The sequence below is a fragment of the Phoca vitulina genome, unplaced genomic scaffold (genome assembly GCF_004348235.1).
Source record: "Phoca vitulina isolate PV1807 unplaced genomic scaffold, GSC_HSeal_1.0 scaffold25, whole genome shotgun sequence".
In the NCBI taxonomy this organism is placed as follows: Eukaryota; Metazoa; Chordata; class Mammalia; order Carnivora; family Phocidae; genus Phoca; species Phoca vitulina.
The window spans coordinates 13,427,166-13,444,278 of NW_022589728.1; the positions used below are offsets into that span (position 1 = coordinate 13,427,166).

The following is a 17,113-nucleotide window of genomic DNA, read 5'->3' on the forward strand; positions in this document are numbered from 1 at the left end:
CTTATTATCCAAATAATCATTAAAACCTCTGAAGGTACAGAGTTGTATGACTAAGCAGGTCATAACAGTATAAAATACTTTCTATGAACCAATTACTTATAGAATGAATCCTCCTGGGTTAACTCAAGTATTCATGCTGATGAATTTATGTCAATTTATCTATCAGTCTCTCCCTTATCGTGAAATGTTGATAAGACCATTTATACACAATGCAAATCACCCACAAAATAAAACCAAAAATCTTGTAAAAAAAAAGTAGTAGTAAGATTTCAAAAAGGTGATTAGTAATGATGTTAGCAATAACTAAAATTCACACACAAAGCCCTTAACGAATGAAACAGACATTGCGCATCACAACAAATGAAGAAAGAGATGATATAGTTCTTCAAAAAAAGTAATCTAAATGTTAAAGGATAAAAAAGATTCTTGGAAAAATTGATAGGCTCCCAAATATTTTTGTAAAACTGACCATCTTTACCTTTACAGTGACCGTGCTACTCACGTGAAATACTATCCTACAAAACTTAAAGAAAATTCGGCCAGTAATGTCATTTTTCAAAACCTGATGTATCATCTCACAGTGTAATTGAAAGAACAATTTTGTTTGTGATATGACAAACTTACTTTCTTAGTATTTCGCTTTCACTTTTCAGGACTTCTTCTGACTCCCAACTACTTTGTATTAGGAAATTTTTGTCCCTGTTTTTAGATGACTTTTTAAAAAGGGTAATAAGCTTTCTGGTTTTAATTATCCTTAGATAACAATATGAAGCAGCAGGAAATAGAAATAACTACGCTCCGAATCAAAAGGTGAGTACAAGTCAGAATACAAGCACAGTTTTAAATCCATTAATCATGAGCAAAGTTTCTCCCACACTAAGTTTTTAGTTGAATAGTAAGTGCCAATGCAATTAGATGAAGTGTGACCTCAGCTTCAATAAATTCAGCTGAAGCCTTTATTTACTGAAGAAAAGGGAAGGAAAGAAAAAAGGAGGAAAAAAAATAAATCCATTCCCAGTTCATAAGAACTCTTGAAATATATTTAAATGCTTTTAGTAGAGATGTTTCAATTTAATTCTTGAGCTGATATTCAAAGGAGAACTATAACAGAAGTAAAATATTGCCAAGCACTTTACCAAATGGCAATAGATAATGTGAATGTGCTTATGCTAATGAGGTTATCCTAAGATTTTTTTCCCCTCTTTTTCTTAGAATTTAGCATTTATATACTTTATCCCACATCACTTCTGTCTCTTAAAAACCAATGGAGAAATTATTAGAATGCCCTCGGTAAATGCAAATATAATTATCAGCCCTTCTCCAAGAAAGAAAAAAAAAATCTGTAGAAAAAAATAACACTTAAAATTTGGTACATGAATTTAAAAATCAATCCATTTATCTTAGTGGCAAGATCTACCATCAGGATATATTTTTAAGATGTTGTAACTTCTATGTGTGTGGCGAGTAAATGTTTTGCTTCTTGTTCTGGTCAGTGCTCAGCTGGAGCCTCCCTCTTCTCCTCCCAGAAACCCTCCTCCCTGCGGGAAAAATTTCGTATGGTTTAGCGGGACCCATTCCAGCCCCCGCCCAAAGCGCCGTGCACAGAAGCCAGGCCGGGAAGACTAACCTATCCCCACTACAGGACTGGTCACAAATGGTCATCAGGCCTACCCAGTGCCGTTGCAATTCTCCCAGAGCCGTTCCAGAAAACTGGCTCTTTGCACTAGGATTGCTCAGATAAGAAAGATCCGTGTGGGGCTTGTTGAGGGCCATCTTCATCAAGTGGTAGCAACTCCATATAGAATAAAAAGTCAAGGAAAAGCATCAGCAGAGCCAAGACTTGAGATGAGAAGTAGGAAGAAACCCAGCTCCGATGACAGGTCTGGGCTTGGGATCTATCCACCCGAAGCTGGTGCCCCTGTATCTGCCAACCAAATGAGCCATAACATTCCCGGTGTGGTTTACAATGTCCCGGTGATCTATACAACAACAAAACCCTGACTAATCGACACAGGAAACCCCAAGTGAACACACGTTACAATTTCTTTGGGCCATAGTTTTTGAACAAGAAAATAATAGGATTAGATTAGCTAGATTGGCTATTATTCTCCAGGATTTCCCGCTGGCTATAAAATTCTGTCAGTTGGCACTTTTGTCAACTAAATGTCCTGCTTGATTTTAAGCAGGACAGGTGACAGCACGTAAGAAAATGGTGCACAATACTTTTAGAGACACTGGCGCTTAATGCTTATTCATTTCTGACTTGAAATATTTTCAATTAGGCCAAATTCTCTGTTTTTAAGCTCTTAGCAGAAAAAGCTGAAGAATTATTATTTTTTAAGATTATTTGAGAGAGAGCACAGTGGGGAGGGGCAGAGAGAAAGGGAGAAAGAATCCCAAGCAGACACTGCTGAGTGTGGAGCCTGACATGGGGCTCGATCTCCCGTCTCTGGGATCACGACCTGAGCCGAAACCAAGAGTTGGACACCTAACCGACTGTGCCACCCAGGCACCCCTGAAGAATTATTTTAAAAAAGTAAAAGCTTTGTGGCAGCACTTTTGATTCTGTTACAACAAATCAGGCTGCTCTTCTCCAATTCATAACTGAATCTCACCAGTAGTTGCAATTAGAGATTTAAGACTTCATGCACAGGACGGCACAAACCATTTGTAGAAATGTATTCTTATTGAAATTTCATTTTATTAAATGTTTTCCGATTAAGTTCTGATCTCTAGTTAGAGCTCAGATTTGAAGCTCCTTAGAAATGGTAAACCATAATACAATCAAATATGAAAGATGCCACTCCACCGAAATAACCAGAAAAACCATGTGATATAAAATGAAAGTATATCCTAATTTGAAATACTTTAAGTCTTATTATTTCTCTTCTGAGTCTGTAAAGATATTGTCAATAAAATTGTTCTAAAACTGTTCTCTAAATCAAATTCTTTCTTTTATTCATGACTGCATCCAGAGTTCTCAGAACGGTGCATGCTGCATGCAAGAAACTTTAAGTATTCACTGGGTGACAAAAGCAGGTGGGGAGGAGTGGCAGGAAGAGAAGTGAAGAGGGTGAGTAGCCAGAAGGCACGGAGGGATGAAGGAGGAGGTAAAAGAGCCAATAAAAGAGTGGGGAGGAGAGACTCCGAAGGAGAGAAAGGGGAGGGGAGGGAAAAGGAGGATCCAGGGAACAGCCTGCCGAGAGACTGAGGGGAAAGAGGACCCCAGGGGCTGCCACAGGAGCCCGAGGAGGGGGAGAGAGAGGATGGGGAAGGAGAGGGGAAGGGGAGAGGGAGAAGGGCAGGTGAAGGGGAAAGGGAAGCAGGGAAGCGGGAAGGGAAAGGAGGGAAGAAGACAAAGGGTAAAGGGAGAAAGAAGAAAACCTCCCACCTACCTGAGCATTTGTCACACCTGAAGGCACTCTGTGTATACACACTGTGGAAAATCTTAACATTCTTATTTAGCTCCGATGAAAGTATTCAGTCGATTAATATGTTCATTACAATTCATATTATATATATACATTTATCTGGATACATGATCAATAAATTAATAAAAACAGAAGCTATTACATCACATTTTTATTACATGGTTTTTACAAGCGTCATCTTTTAAACTGAGATGTATAAGACAGTGCATCTAAATTTCAAACAATTTACGTACTGAGCACCAATAAATACATTCAAGGGCTATCTGACACATCTTCCCCAACTGGAGCAATACTAAATTTTCTATGCCATTTAGCAGCAAATCACGATGAACATTACCATTTCCTGGGATGACAATATTAGAGCTTTCAGTTCTTTCTTTTCTGGTTATTTCCCTTGGCTGAGTGTGCGTGTTTGCTAGAACTTTTCCCTTTCTTTGCATCATCTTTGTCTCTGGATGCCATTTTACCAGAAGCGTCCTTTACATTTGTGGACTTTTTCCTACTTTCCTTGGCTTTAGCACTTTTGTCTAGGCCCACATTCTCCTTCTCTCTGTCCTTTTTCCCCTTAGGAGACTCTTTCCTGGATATATCTGCATCAGGAATTTTCTTATCCTTCCGGTCATCCTCCTTTTCTTTCTTCCCCTTTTTTCTCTCTTCGTTCTTACTCTCCTTCCTTGACTCAGGTTTCTCTTTTTCCTTCTTGAGCTCTTCTTTAGTGAGTTCTTTAACTTTCAGGTTTTCCAATCAAAGGAAAAAAAGTTTATTGAAAGCATCTCTTAATTCACAGGACAGTAACTTAGTGCTAAAGTATGGTCTTCATCTCTCCACACACATGAAATGTTCATTCAGAAAGTGACTTTCATCCCCTAGTTTTAAATAGGTTAAAACCAGATGCAAACCTCTACAAAATATCAGCTACCAAAGAAATGCCAGAAACTCGCCATCGTATTTTTCCAGCTTGAAATAGGTTATGACTTGTTTTAAAATAAGGCTGACATGCAATATTATTCAAATGAATCCATCCATAAACTTTACACAAAGTGTTAACAACTCACATTTCACAATTATAATGACATAATTAAAGGAACACTGGCAACATTAAGAAAAAAATTTCCATAACTTACAAGTATCCATACAAAGATAATTTTAAAACTTTTAGTTCTAACAAAAAATCATGTCCTTAAAATATTTGTGCTTACAAGCCTTGAAAACAAATATAATGAACAGATGAAAAAGTAAATACCATTTAATTTTCTTAGCTAAGTAAGAAAAAAACAATATCCACGAGCGTGAAATTTTAAATTCATTATCTATAGTACTTAAAATGACAAGTAGACATTCTTGTCTGCTTATATTCAACATTATGAAATCAGTATTCCTTTAAATATGCTTTCCTGTTATTCTATGTAGAGCCACTCAAGCCAACATGTTGTCCATCCATGCTCATAGGCAGGGGAGCAATTAAATGGAACATACAGCTAATTCCAAATCTCGTTTAAGACCAATCCTGCTTTCAACCCGTTTTACATAAAGTTTAACAGAGCTGCTAGCAAAAGCTTTGAATTTCACCTTCTTGCTCCCTCATTAGGAAATCTAAAAGAAGCAAGGTATTTGCTGCATTTTACATTAGCATCTAAGCAGAAACAAAGAAAACTAAAGATTTCTTTAATAAAATGTGGAAGACGTTTAGGCCCATCAGAATCGTGTAAAATTCACATAGCTCAAAATGTATTCAATTCTTCCTGAAAATCTTTTTAAGACCTTCTAAAAATACAGAATAGTATTCATAAAGAAGCAACGGTCTGAACCCTCCCCTACTTCAGTGCTGTTTGTAGAGACAGGGATCCCGCCACTGCCAGAGTGCTTACTCAAGGCTGTACGATCCTGTTCTGCACAACTTGTACAATATTAAATCTTTAATGTCTGATTCGTCTCTCCAGATCAAGAAGTATAAACTCTACTTTGTCGACCATTTATCTCATAATTAGTGACATAAGAATAAAACGGTAAAAACGGTTCCCTCCCTGAGAAGTTATTCAGATGGAACACAAAGTTAAAACATTAAAATTCCCTAATCTTAAAATTAAAATACAAATCACAAAACCCTGCAAGTCACAGCCATAATGTTTTACTAAAAAACAAACAAACTAAAAACAATATGCCAAGCACTTGAACACAAAAGAATATTACAAGTTAATAAAGAAAAACATGCACTTCTCCCATGCCCCTGTCCCTAACGGACATAAATATTGATATATGAACAAGAAAAACCACAAGGATATAAAAAATAAGGCTGTAGTAATAAGCTGTTAGCCTACATATGATGGTTGACAGGTACAGTGATTTTTAAAGAATTAAAATATCAAAACACAGGAAATTCTATACCAACGAAATGCAGTACTCCAGATTATAAGTCTAAGTTTTCATTTCATTGAAAACTACAAGTGTGCTCACATTGGCTTTCATTATGCTCTAAGACAAAGTGTCACCAGAGCTTCTGAAGAAATGAAATCAATCAGTGAAGAATTCATCTTTTCTTCCAATAGTAATTAAAAAATTCAAACTAAGAAAGCTTTTAGGTTAGACAATAACAAGTTTAGATGTAAGTTTATATGTAGTATAATATCATGGTATCATTATATGTTTTTAGTTTAAAGACTGTTACAAAAGTTTTGATACCATAAAAAAGGAAATTACTTAAAATTATAGGCTTGAGGCAAGAAATTCTTTAATGACATCTTGATAAAACTACTACTGGCCAAAGGTGCAGCCCAAATCAAAAAGCAATGTTTAGCATTAGTAACTGCATTAAAGTATCTAGAAAATGTCATGCAATTTCAAGCATTAAACTTGATTCACTCAAGGCTAATTTGAAAAACAGAAAATACCTTTAGCCTTAGTTTTTCTCTTGGCTACCCCACCAGGTCCTTCTGTTGGTATTTACAAGATGAAAATAGGTTATAAACAGAAAATACTAAGGGAATTAAAAACAAAGTATTTTTTTTAAATAATACAATAAATATCTATAGTTAAAATCAATGCCTTCATTAACCAAATTAAGTTAAACTCACCATTTTAAAAACACACACCTTTGACACATAAATATCTATCATTTAGATGTCATTTTGAAACCTTACTTTCACTATAACAAAAAATGCACTGCAATCACCTTATTAATAGTCAGCCAACTTCATGACTTGCCACAGACCTGAAAGAATGGTGGGCTTTAGAAAAACCTAATTACGACTGGAAATAGCATTTCCCACTCAGCGGTACCCGCATCACCAGTGGCCGTCTGCTCGGCACAGATGACCCATTACAAGCACCACACATGAAAGGACCAGGGGACTTCACTCCCCTACTCAATCGTCATTGCCATCCAAAGAAAGGATAGCATATTTTGATAGAATTTTAATCTCTACTGTTTGAAAGATCATTGCTTTTTTCCTCTATGGTCTCAAACTTTCTTTATAAAAAAATTATACAAACAAGTAAGAATGACACCATCATGTAGGTATATGTTAATTTTTTTACCCTTCATCTAAAAACGTTGCAATAGCTTTCTATTTCTTGTCTTGGCAAATGAAAGTTCTGACAATGGGTCTAACCTCTAACACACGTCAATACCCTGTATCTCATTCTAACCACGCTGTATTTGGCATCCCAGTCAACTGATGTTCTCAGTTCTCTCTCCTGATCACATAAATGCTATTTTATACTCATGTATCAGCAAACTTTCCAAGGTGGCATTCCAAGTTGCCAACCCACTTCCTAGGCTCTTAGAGTGGGAGGTGTGGTGATTACTGGTAACCTCCTGTGGGGGCAGCACCATCTGTCACTCAGCAACAAATGGCTACGGTTGTACAAGAAAGCCCCCAAGCAGGACCCACTCTGTGTTTTTCAAAACCCTAATCACACCCCCACTTTCAGCATGGGGTGCTTTCACTCCTGTTATATTAGTCAAATCATCCCCCATTCCTAAATTCCTTTCTCTTTCTCTCTCCATTGCAATTTGTTTCCATCAAATGAGATAGTCCATTTGAGAACGGCAATTTATTCTGGTTGAAAATACCATTATCATCAGATGGTAGCTATACTTGTCGTGAGCATAGCATAACATGCAGAGTTGTCGAAATACTATGTTGTACATGTGAAACTAATGGAATATTGTATGTCAACTATACTTCAAAAAAAAAGAAATTATCATCATCATTATTCTGGAAAAAAGTATTAGTGTATGTCTTACTGACTCCATTTAAAAAAGAAATGTGAACTAACTGTTTCATACGGCTATCTATACCTGTCCAATTACTTATATACATACAGAATCATAACTTGTGTGTGTGTGTGACAAATCATTTTTCACAGATAAAACTTGAATCTTTCCTAAACTCTATTAAAAACAGCATGCCACCTTATAATACTGAATGCCATCTTGGACCACTCCCCACTAAAGTTTATTTCAGAATCAAATATCAAACTTATTCTTGTAATACCAACTTTTAAATACATGGGCATTATCCAGTGTGCAAAAGAAATGAGCATAAAACATTAAAATGCATGTTTAATGCTGTTCATGTCCCTCTCCTGACTCCTGCATGTTCTCTCAATGCATGCCCAGATTTTCCTGTTAAAAAGCAGAGTGGTAAGAATCAGAATCAGACTACCCAACCACCAAAGCCCACTGTTATGACACAGTCAAAAGAGCTATATTGATGAAAAGGCTAGAGCTGGGACGCCTGAGTGGCTCAGTGGGTTAAGCGTCTGCCTTCGGCTCAGGTCATGATCCCAGGATCCTGGGATCGAACCCCGCATCGGGCTCCCTGCTCAGCAGGGAGCCTGCTTCTCCCTCTCCCTCTGCCTGCCGCTCCCCCTGCTTGTGCTCTCTCTCTCTCTGACAAATAAATAAAAATCTTTAAAAAAAAGGAAAGAAAAGGCTAGAGTTAACTTTTGACATTAATAAAATATTAGATTAGCATTTGCTTAGTGAAACAGGAAAAAATAATGAGTGCTTTATTTAAAACTTTTCCAGGGATTTGGGCACAAATCCTTAAAGTGAGACATACAATGTGCAATGCACTGTACAAAATTCCAAAGCATCAACTTTACCTAAAGTTGATGAACTTAAAGAATATAGTCAATAAGCTTTCAATATTTTTGACATGATAAAGACAGAGCTAATACTTAAACCACAACTACCACATCCAGTCTCAGAAAGAAAGGATACAGACAGCAGAGAAGGCACCGAGCACAGCACCAAGAAAAGAGGACGTTAACAGAGAAGCCCCTACGTAACAAGAAATGAGAGGAGAGTCAAGAAATACAGTATTCTTCAAGTCAAAAGTGCAGTTTTAGGAAGGAAGGCAGGAACAAAGGTTTAGGATGAGGACATTACTGAGTTGTTAGTTATTAAATGTCCCATAAGGCTCTTCAGGTTATAGTTTTACAAGCAGTGGAAGAGGTGGTCACATTACAATGAGACAACACAGGTGGGAAAAGGGTGACCAGAAACCCAGGGTGCTGATGGGGACCCCTGACTGCCTTCTTCTTAGAAGACAACTGCTCATATGTGGAATTTCCCACGGTTCCCAGGGAGGCAGAAAGGAATAAGGGTTTGCATGATCTCACTGTGTCTGCATGTTTGATGGCTAGAGGAAACAAAAGGCATGCCTACGGGGAACAGGAACAGAGCTAGCAAGAGAGAGAAATTATGAGGCCAGAAGATGCAGGGGGAGATGCAGGCAAAGACTTAACTTTGGAAACCAGAAGATGCAACATCTGCAAAAATGATCAATGAGAGGAAACAATGAAGAAAATTCTGAGAATAAAGAAATGCTATGAAGTGTAGAGAGAGGAAGACAATGGAACTGAAGCCAAAGATGACTATGTTGGTAAAGCTGAAAGCAAAATCGCCTTTCCAGCAGAATAAAGTGACCCTGGAAGATGGAAGAGCATGGGAAAGGTTTTGAATACCTACTAAAAGAGTAACTCTGTCACCACAGTGAGCACCTTACACAGGCTCCGTTCAGGTAAATTAAGAAGAGATCTTTTTCCATAAATGACGTGAAGCCCAGTGGTGGAGAAGGAGTTAGTGGTGATGCAGGACTGGTGACAGCATATAGAGAAAAATTAAAACAAACAAACAAAAAAAAACTTTGTGGACATTAGAGAAGTGGCCCCAGAGAAAAACACAAGGCAAGTATGTAAGACTTTGCTTTTATATAATTGTATATAATTCCTAATTATAGACAGAATTAAATTTGTAACTATGGTTGATGTGGACTCCCTTTACTGTCAAAAATCAACAAGCATGCCCTATTTTTCTCCTGTTCTCTCTCTACTACCATAGTCAATGCCCAGGGGTTAAAAAAAGCGGGGGGGGGGGGGGGGAACTTATCAAGCAGTAAAATTCATGACAATATTCATGACAATATAATGTAACTCCTTAAAAATAGTTCCCAAGTAGTATATAGAAAATTGTATCAATCAGAGCCTGAAAAGGAAGCATTTTGATGTTCTGTAATTCATTGGGATGAAAGTTGTTTTTGTTGCTACAATACATTCCAACTGAAGGCAGTCATCAAAAAAGCATCAGGAAGTGGCTGCAGCCAAAGGGAATGGCAAAGAAGAAGTGATCACCATGTTCTTCACTTCCTTTTGCCGTATGGTTACTCTGATGGTTTTTAAGGTGATTACTGTTAATAGCTCTGTTAACTTTTTTGAGAATTTTTTAACAGACATTTAAAAAAAGAGGTCTTATGTTCTGCCCTGAAAACATGAGTTGCCTAAAAGTAATTAATGTTATTCTGGCAACTGCCTCAGAGCCGCTTATCCCACACACATTTTCAAGATGAAATATTCTGTATCAAAATACAAATGCTGAATCATTAAGCCAATGGTTGGACCTGTGGTTCGACCACATGCAACAGACATAATTTTAGAAGACTGGCTCCATTACAGAAACCCAAGTAGCTCTGCAGGTTTTCGGAGAGTTGGCCATAGACTTGGTCGGCTGGGTATCACTTTGTACTTTGGTCACTTCCGTCACTCCCACAGGCCCTGGTGGGACCTGTTGAGTCACCCTGAGCTTCAGTTTCTCATCTTCCTCCTTCCCATACTGAAACATCACAGTTTATTTCTACACTGACTACAACTGGCAAAAAAATAAAATAAAATGAAAATGTCCCAAATGCCTAAGTAACGGTTCTCTGCTCTAAAACTCATGTTTTAAGGGCAGAACATAAGACCTGTTTTTTTAAATTTCTGTTAAAAAATTCTCAAAAAGTTAACAGTGCTATTACCAGTAATCACCTTAAAAACCATCAGAGTAACCATTCAGCAAAAAGAAGTAAAGAATTGCTCTAGAATGGAAGTCTAGTTCGGCTAAAATGCATGCCCGTGCATTACACCAATTTCCTTTTTATTTTTAAATAGATGGTGTAACAATATTATCACAGATATTTTGAAAAAAGAAAGCTACAAACCTTCCAATGCTCTATGATAAGTGGGGAAGGGAAGATCAGAACGTAAGAGAATGGAATGACTCAAAGTTTAGGAAGGGATTGTAACCAGAGACTGGAAGTTTGCATGAAGAAGCAGACTCAAATATGAACAAAAAAAAGACACTGGAAAGCTCACGGGAAGACGTCAGTTAGCACAGGTCAGTTTCCCATATGAAATTCAAAATGTTGTTTCTCTTGAAAAAAAAAAAAAGTCCAATAATTTTTTCACTTAAGTTGGTTTAAAAAAAAAAAACCCTCAGTGTTTTATTAGACAATGGGTAACTTCTGAGGTTAACACTCATCAAGACTAATTATCCCAGCAAATATTTAATAAATATCCTATATTGGGCTCAGACTTGAAGCCTAAGACCTGGTTCCTAACTTCCAGGACCTCACAGTAATACTCCCATGTATTACTTGGTTATAGAAATATCAACAAATATCAGAAGCAGAGAATTTGGCACACAATTCTGTCAATCAACTTGTGATAATAAAGTGTGAGTCAGTGAATTTCATGAAAATGCCCCAAATACATTGTAACCAAAGAAAATTCCACAGCCCAAATCACAGAAAACTACTTATTTTATAGACCAGGATCTTATTTAGAGAGGATCCTGATATCAGTCACCAAAAGGTGTATCTACGAAGGGATCGATCAAATTAAGAATACCTGCCTATGCCTACAGCTACTTTTGAGAAATCTCCCAAGCTTTTTCAGGGTACACAGAAAACATTTTTATTCAGTCTAGCTAACTGTAAATAAAAACAAACCAGAACTCAAGCAGGAAAGTTTTCTTACATCTCTGGATATAGCTCTATGAGACAGGCAGGTAGTTCCTAGAAGAAAGAATCGAGCACAAGATGAAAAGGCAGGATCGCCCGAGGCATCTAGGCAATTCTCCCAGGCAGCAAGCTGGTGGCGAGGCCTCAGGGATTCGATACGACCAGCACCCAGAAGATGGTTCTCCAAATGACTGACACCCCATCAGTCATGTCCCGGAGACAATCGGGGCTGAAAGGAGCTACAGTGCAGAAAAGAAATCACCAGAGGGCCACCTCCTCGTTTTTGAGCCAAACTTCAGAGAACCCAACTGGACACATGGCAGCGCATCTAAAGAAACAAGCAGGCCAGCTCTGAGGAGACACGACTACATCTGTATACGGAACTCACGCTGCCAAGCTCCTCTGGGTATTTGAAGTTAGAACAGCAGAGTAAATGTGATACAACTCAAAATTCTGTTTAACTACAAATAAATATTCAAGTGTACAGAATACAATTTTGCCTTTTTAATAAGCATAGAAGGCATAAAGCTAGGGAAATATTTATACTATGAAACAGAAAATCATATAATAAATCCTTAGAAAAATCAAAAATTGTAACAGATACAATAAATAAAATTTAAGCGAAGTAATTTTGATCAGCTTCAAAATACTCCACACTAGTTTTGCAAACAACTTGATTTTTTTCTCACCAAAACAAGCCTTAGCCACAAGTTGAAGGAAGTCACAGAAGTCAGGGGTTCACCAGCTCCCTACCTTTTACCTTCGTCAGAGACGTTTCAACAGGGCTGACTAAAGGGGGTATTAGATAAATAGAAAATTAGCTCCTCACGTCATTTTTCACTTACAAAAATAAAGCATAATTAATTTCTGTACATAAAACATGCATTAGTATCATTATCATGACAAAAAAAGAGCCTGATGAGAAATTAATGATTGCAAACATTTTAACACACAAATTTAATCCATTTACTTCTCGAACTGACCACACATCTTCTAGAGTTAGTAGTCACGAAGCATGGAAAAATAAGACTGCTTTAAAAAATACATCTCAGACATTTGGCTATGTGAATTTTGTTGAGAGCAAGGCCCAAGATTGTTTTTCATTTAAACCTAATGAAAGTTAATATCTCACAGTACTCCAACTCAAAGTGGAAGACACAGTCAATATGGACAAAGACCTCATAAACTTTCAAAAAGCACATTATTAAAATCATACTTATGTGTTCCAGGATATTAACATTTCAAAATTAGAAGCTTTTCACTGTCAGAAACATGAACAGAATGAAACATATTCCCTGATTAATTAGGGAAAGACAAACTAGAGTTTTACTAGCCATGTAAGCTTTAGGAGATCAACTGCCCAATGTACAATGTGTGCAGCCATATGCAAAAGTAGCTTTAAAATAATGCTTTTTAAGATGAGCAAACTGCACAGTTTCTTCTGACACATGTAAGTGGCGGTTAAAGGCGGAATTTTCCTGTGTTCTGATTTGATACTTTTAACTTTCTGGCTATGGCTGAGTTGCGATACATACTTACAAACAGCTGGATAGCCTAGGATCCTGATTCCCAACAGAGAAACTAAATTTGTCATGTTCCCCTCTGAAAAAAATGGGTGACTTCTCCACTTACTGAAAGCAATTTGGTTACATATGAAAACATAAGGAATGAATATTCGAAAAGGAGAAATTACTAGAGTTAAATAAATAAAATGTTCAAAAATAGAAACATATTTGAATTTTAAGCTCTATGAGGAATCAAAGCCAAGTTAAGTTTCAAAGAAGGTCGAACAGATTTAAAAACACGAAACACCACTCCCTAAAAGGGTAACAGAAACAGGAGGTCCTAATCGCTTTCAAGCGGTAAGGAAACAGATGAAATCTCATTTTATGAATGCATGTTACATACAGCTGATACAGTTCCTTTTGCTATTACTGAAGCAAACTCATTTTAAATGAACTGATTCAAAATGTTTTTAAGGTCTTCTAATGGCAAAAAAAAAAAAAAAAAAAGTATTTTCCTGAAGAGAATTATCACTTTGGTAAATTTAATTTATACATCTAAAAATCATATTCTACCTAAGCCAAAGGTGAAAGCACTTAATAAGAAAATACAGGAAAAAATGGAAAAAGACTGATTTAGGATGAATAATTTTAATATGTACAGCATTAAGATACATATTCACATTTTCCCTCTTGTGTAATATGCCTGCTTAAAAAAAATACAAATTACTTTCTCTGGATGTATATTTGGAAATAAAATTAAAAATAAATTTTGCTTTCATACAGAAATATTCAGACCTACTACTATCTGAATACAGTAATTTCACTACCCTAAGGCAAAAACATGGGGTTATTTTCAAATTATTTTAAAAGCACCATTAATACAGAATTTTACACTGAAATTTGTATTAACCCATCTGACAAATCAGTTAACCTAAACAAATTACAATAAAAAAATATCAGCGTGTTAAAGAACCATCACTTTACACACCAGTCATGTTAAAGATCAACAGAGAATCATTTAATTTATGAATCATGCTGGAAACATTTTTATAATCAAGTCCATTATAATCATCTCAATTAATAGTGTGTTAGAAAGACAAGCATCAAGGGTTAATCACAAAACAATTTGCTCTGAAGTTTCTAAATTTAGTTCAATGAATACAACATAAGTTGAAACAAAACGATACAGAAACCAATTATACCACCAAGAACATCTCAATGCACTTTGCAGACTACTACAAGAATGAGGAGTGCCCCTTTCTTCACTAGAAGTGGGGAAGCCGAGCAAGGGACTAGCTAGGAGCTGGACTGGGGAGAAAGATCACACGTTGCCTTGTACTGTTTGATCACAGCTGCCCCACTGCTCGTGAAGCCCTGGGTGCGCAAAGGAAAGAAAGAAACAGGACACTGCTTCGGGTTTTCATAAGCCAATGACTTCAGTCCCTGAATCAAAGTTACTGGTTATGTAAATCCAAAATGACACAAGTCTTGCCCTGAACCCCTTCGTTCTGTGACGTACCATCAACACCATCTGCAGTTTCGCTTTCTTCTTCTTCTTCTTCTAGCATTTCAAAGGGAGTCATTATATCATAGAGAAATGAGAGGAAACCATAAAACCAATCTGAACTTTCCTCTGCTAAAATATTAAGGACTTCCTCAAGAGAATCAATATTTTCATTACTGCCATCTTTGGTCAGGCCTACATAAGAATAAAGGAAGAGAGAAAGAGAAAATAAGGAGAGCAGTTAGGTGGAAAAAAGAAGTTGAGGAAGAGTGATCTCAAAAAGGATGTGCATCATGGTCACAGAAGTTAACAGAAAAGATACTTCGGAAAACAAAGAAACTGATTAAGATGCACACCTTACAATCAACTCTCAATCATGTACTACAGGAAAGGCACAATTTGACCAATCCTCAACCATTCCTACCAGCCCCTAACTAGGTTTGCCTTTCTCTCATTAAGAGAATCTAGAGCCCCAAACACAAAATTGTGTTAGCCAAAATCGACTTCAATTAATGTCAATGGGAAGAACGAACAAAAGTAATAGAGGGTAAAAAGATAGAGCCTTCTGACAGCCTCCACGTTTGCTGATTTACCAACCAGGTATTATCGAGAGTTGATTATACAAGCATTTACATATATCAATAAATATTCATCGAATAAAAAGGTTCATTTCCTCACACTTTTCCCCTTCGGACCTAGAGTTTACTTAAGAAACTCTGGGGTTAATATGACTAGCAAGATTACTGTTTATAGCATCCACAGATGAACATAAATTTATTCAAATTATATCAGATAATCAAATGTTCACACTACCAAATGTTAGCTTTACAGTGCTCTGGCTACTTACTCATGGTCCTATAATTCTGACCAATAATAAGCTTCAGCTATTAATAATAATTCACTCTGCTAACCAATATTAAATTTGATCAAGGACCCAGCCGGTCATTTGCAACAGGAATATTTGAAGTCCTCTTCACATAAGCCCCAGAAATTAGCTTCTACTGTAAAGACCCGTGACTCCTGTTGTTTAAGTATTAGTCCCAAAACAGGCCATCACGATGGAAAGAAAGCAAAGTATATATTGGTTTTATCTTTTTTTTTTCCTGTTTAATAACTGGCTTCGGGTAAGAAATATCTCTCAGCCCAGTAAATATCAAAATCCACCAATACTGGCCACGCCCTATATAACAAGACCCGTAATTCTGAAAGAGAAAAAACACAGGGTAGACAGTTCTGGCTATAAGAAATGTGAACATCCATGACTTGAGAGCTTTTCCGATGCTAACCACCCTCATTCAGTAGGTTGGGCTTTGGCGGCTCAACGTTTCTCCATGTAAACATAACAGCCAGGAATCAAGATGGGCAGGGAAGGTACAACAATGAGACAGCTAGCATAAATATTAAAGTATACAGTGTATTTTCCCCACTTCAGTGCCCAGAAGAACTACATCATATCATTGTTCATAGGTGGAGGTCAGGGGGAGAAAACAAATTGCAGTTAGTATTTTTGGTATTTAAATTACTTGTTGACACAACTAGAATATTTTTTCACTGAATCTAACAGTTGACAAGTGCTATGAACAGAGGAGACCTGTATTCCCACTGAAATCTCTGTGGGAATAACATTGTTTCTTCTTCCTGCCTTAAAACACTATAGCTGTATATTTCTAATAAACATGTTTATTTTTCTCCATTTTCAAATATTAGTATTTCGAAGTATCAAATATAAAATATAAAACTTTACCAGCCTTCAGTACGACAAGCTGAAGTATTCAACAAATATGTAAAAGTACCCGAACAAACTATAGACCCAACTATGCAACAACCTTCCTGTGGTTCTTTAGACAAAAATATTACTCCAAAGTGAAAAAGGAAATATTCTGGGTATATTAATTCCTTAGCCTCTAAGAGCAGGCCTGAACCCAAGGGCAGGGTGTAAGCACCTCTGAGTGGACAAGATCTAGTTCACTTATGCGTCTGTCCAGTCTACAAATGCTTATCAAGGCTCTAGGAATTGCTGACTGGCTTCCCTTTTGTTCTCCAGCCATACCTGATATGAAGCCAGCTAGGTGCTAGCCATGGACAAAAAGACAATCACGCAATCCTTAGGTGGCATTACTCTAAAAGGATGTTACTCTTAGCAAGTGGTCCTTGGACCATTTTCCTGTTGATTTTATTCGGGAAACAAGTTTTCAAAGAATACAATTTCTAGCAATGTAGTTTTCAATAATCCAAACCGATATCAAAGATATTTTATTCTAAGTAATTTGGCCACAAAAGTAGGAAGCTATGTAAACTAGGAAAGGCTTAGAACATTTTCAAAGTATATCATAAGGGCCATGGCCAGAAACAATGAAATAAAACTAATGATGGCTGTTCAGAATATCT

At 36.9% G+C, this 17,113-nt stretch overlaps 1 protein-coding gene across 2 annotated transcripts in view; it reads right to left on the reverse strand.

The window, feature by feature from the left end:
• Positions 1–17,113, reverse strand: part of ASPH (aspartate beta-hydroxylase) — a 181,941-nt gene that overhangs the window by 152,917 nt on the left and 11,911 nt on the right. Inside the window, exon 5 of one of the 2 annotated variants that reach the window (XM_032421681.1) lies at positions 13,854–14,920. The exons of the other annotated variant lie outside the window; for it this stretch is intronic. Within the exon in view, the coding sequence (XP_032277572.1) occupies positions 14,676–14,920 (245 nt within the window). The 3' untranslated portion in view covers positions 13,854–14,675. Of the gene's footprint in view, positions 1–13,853; positions 14,921–17,113 lie in introns of those variants that run through there. 2 annotated transcript variants of the gene reach the window in all.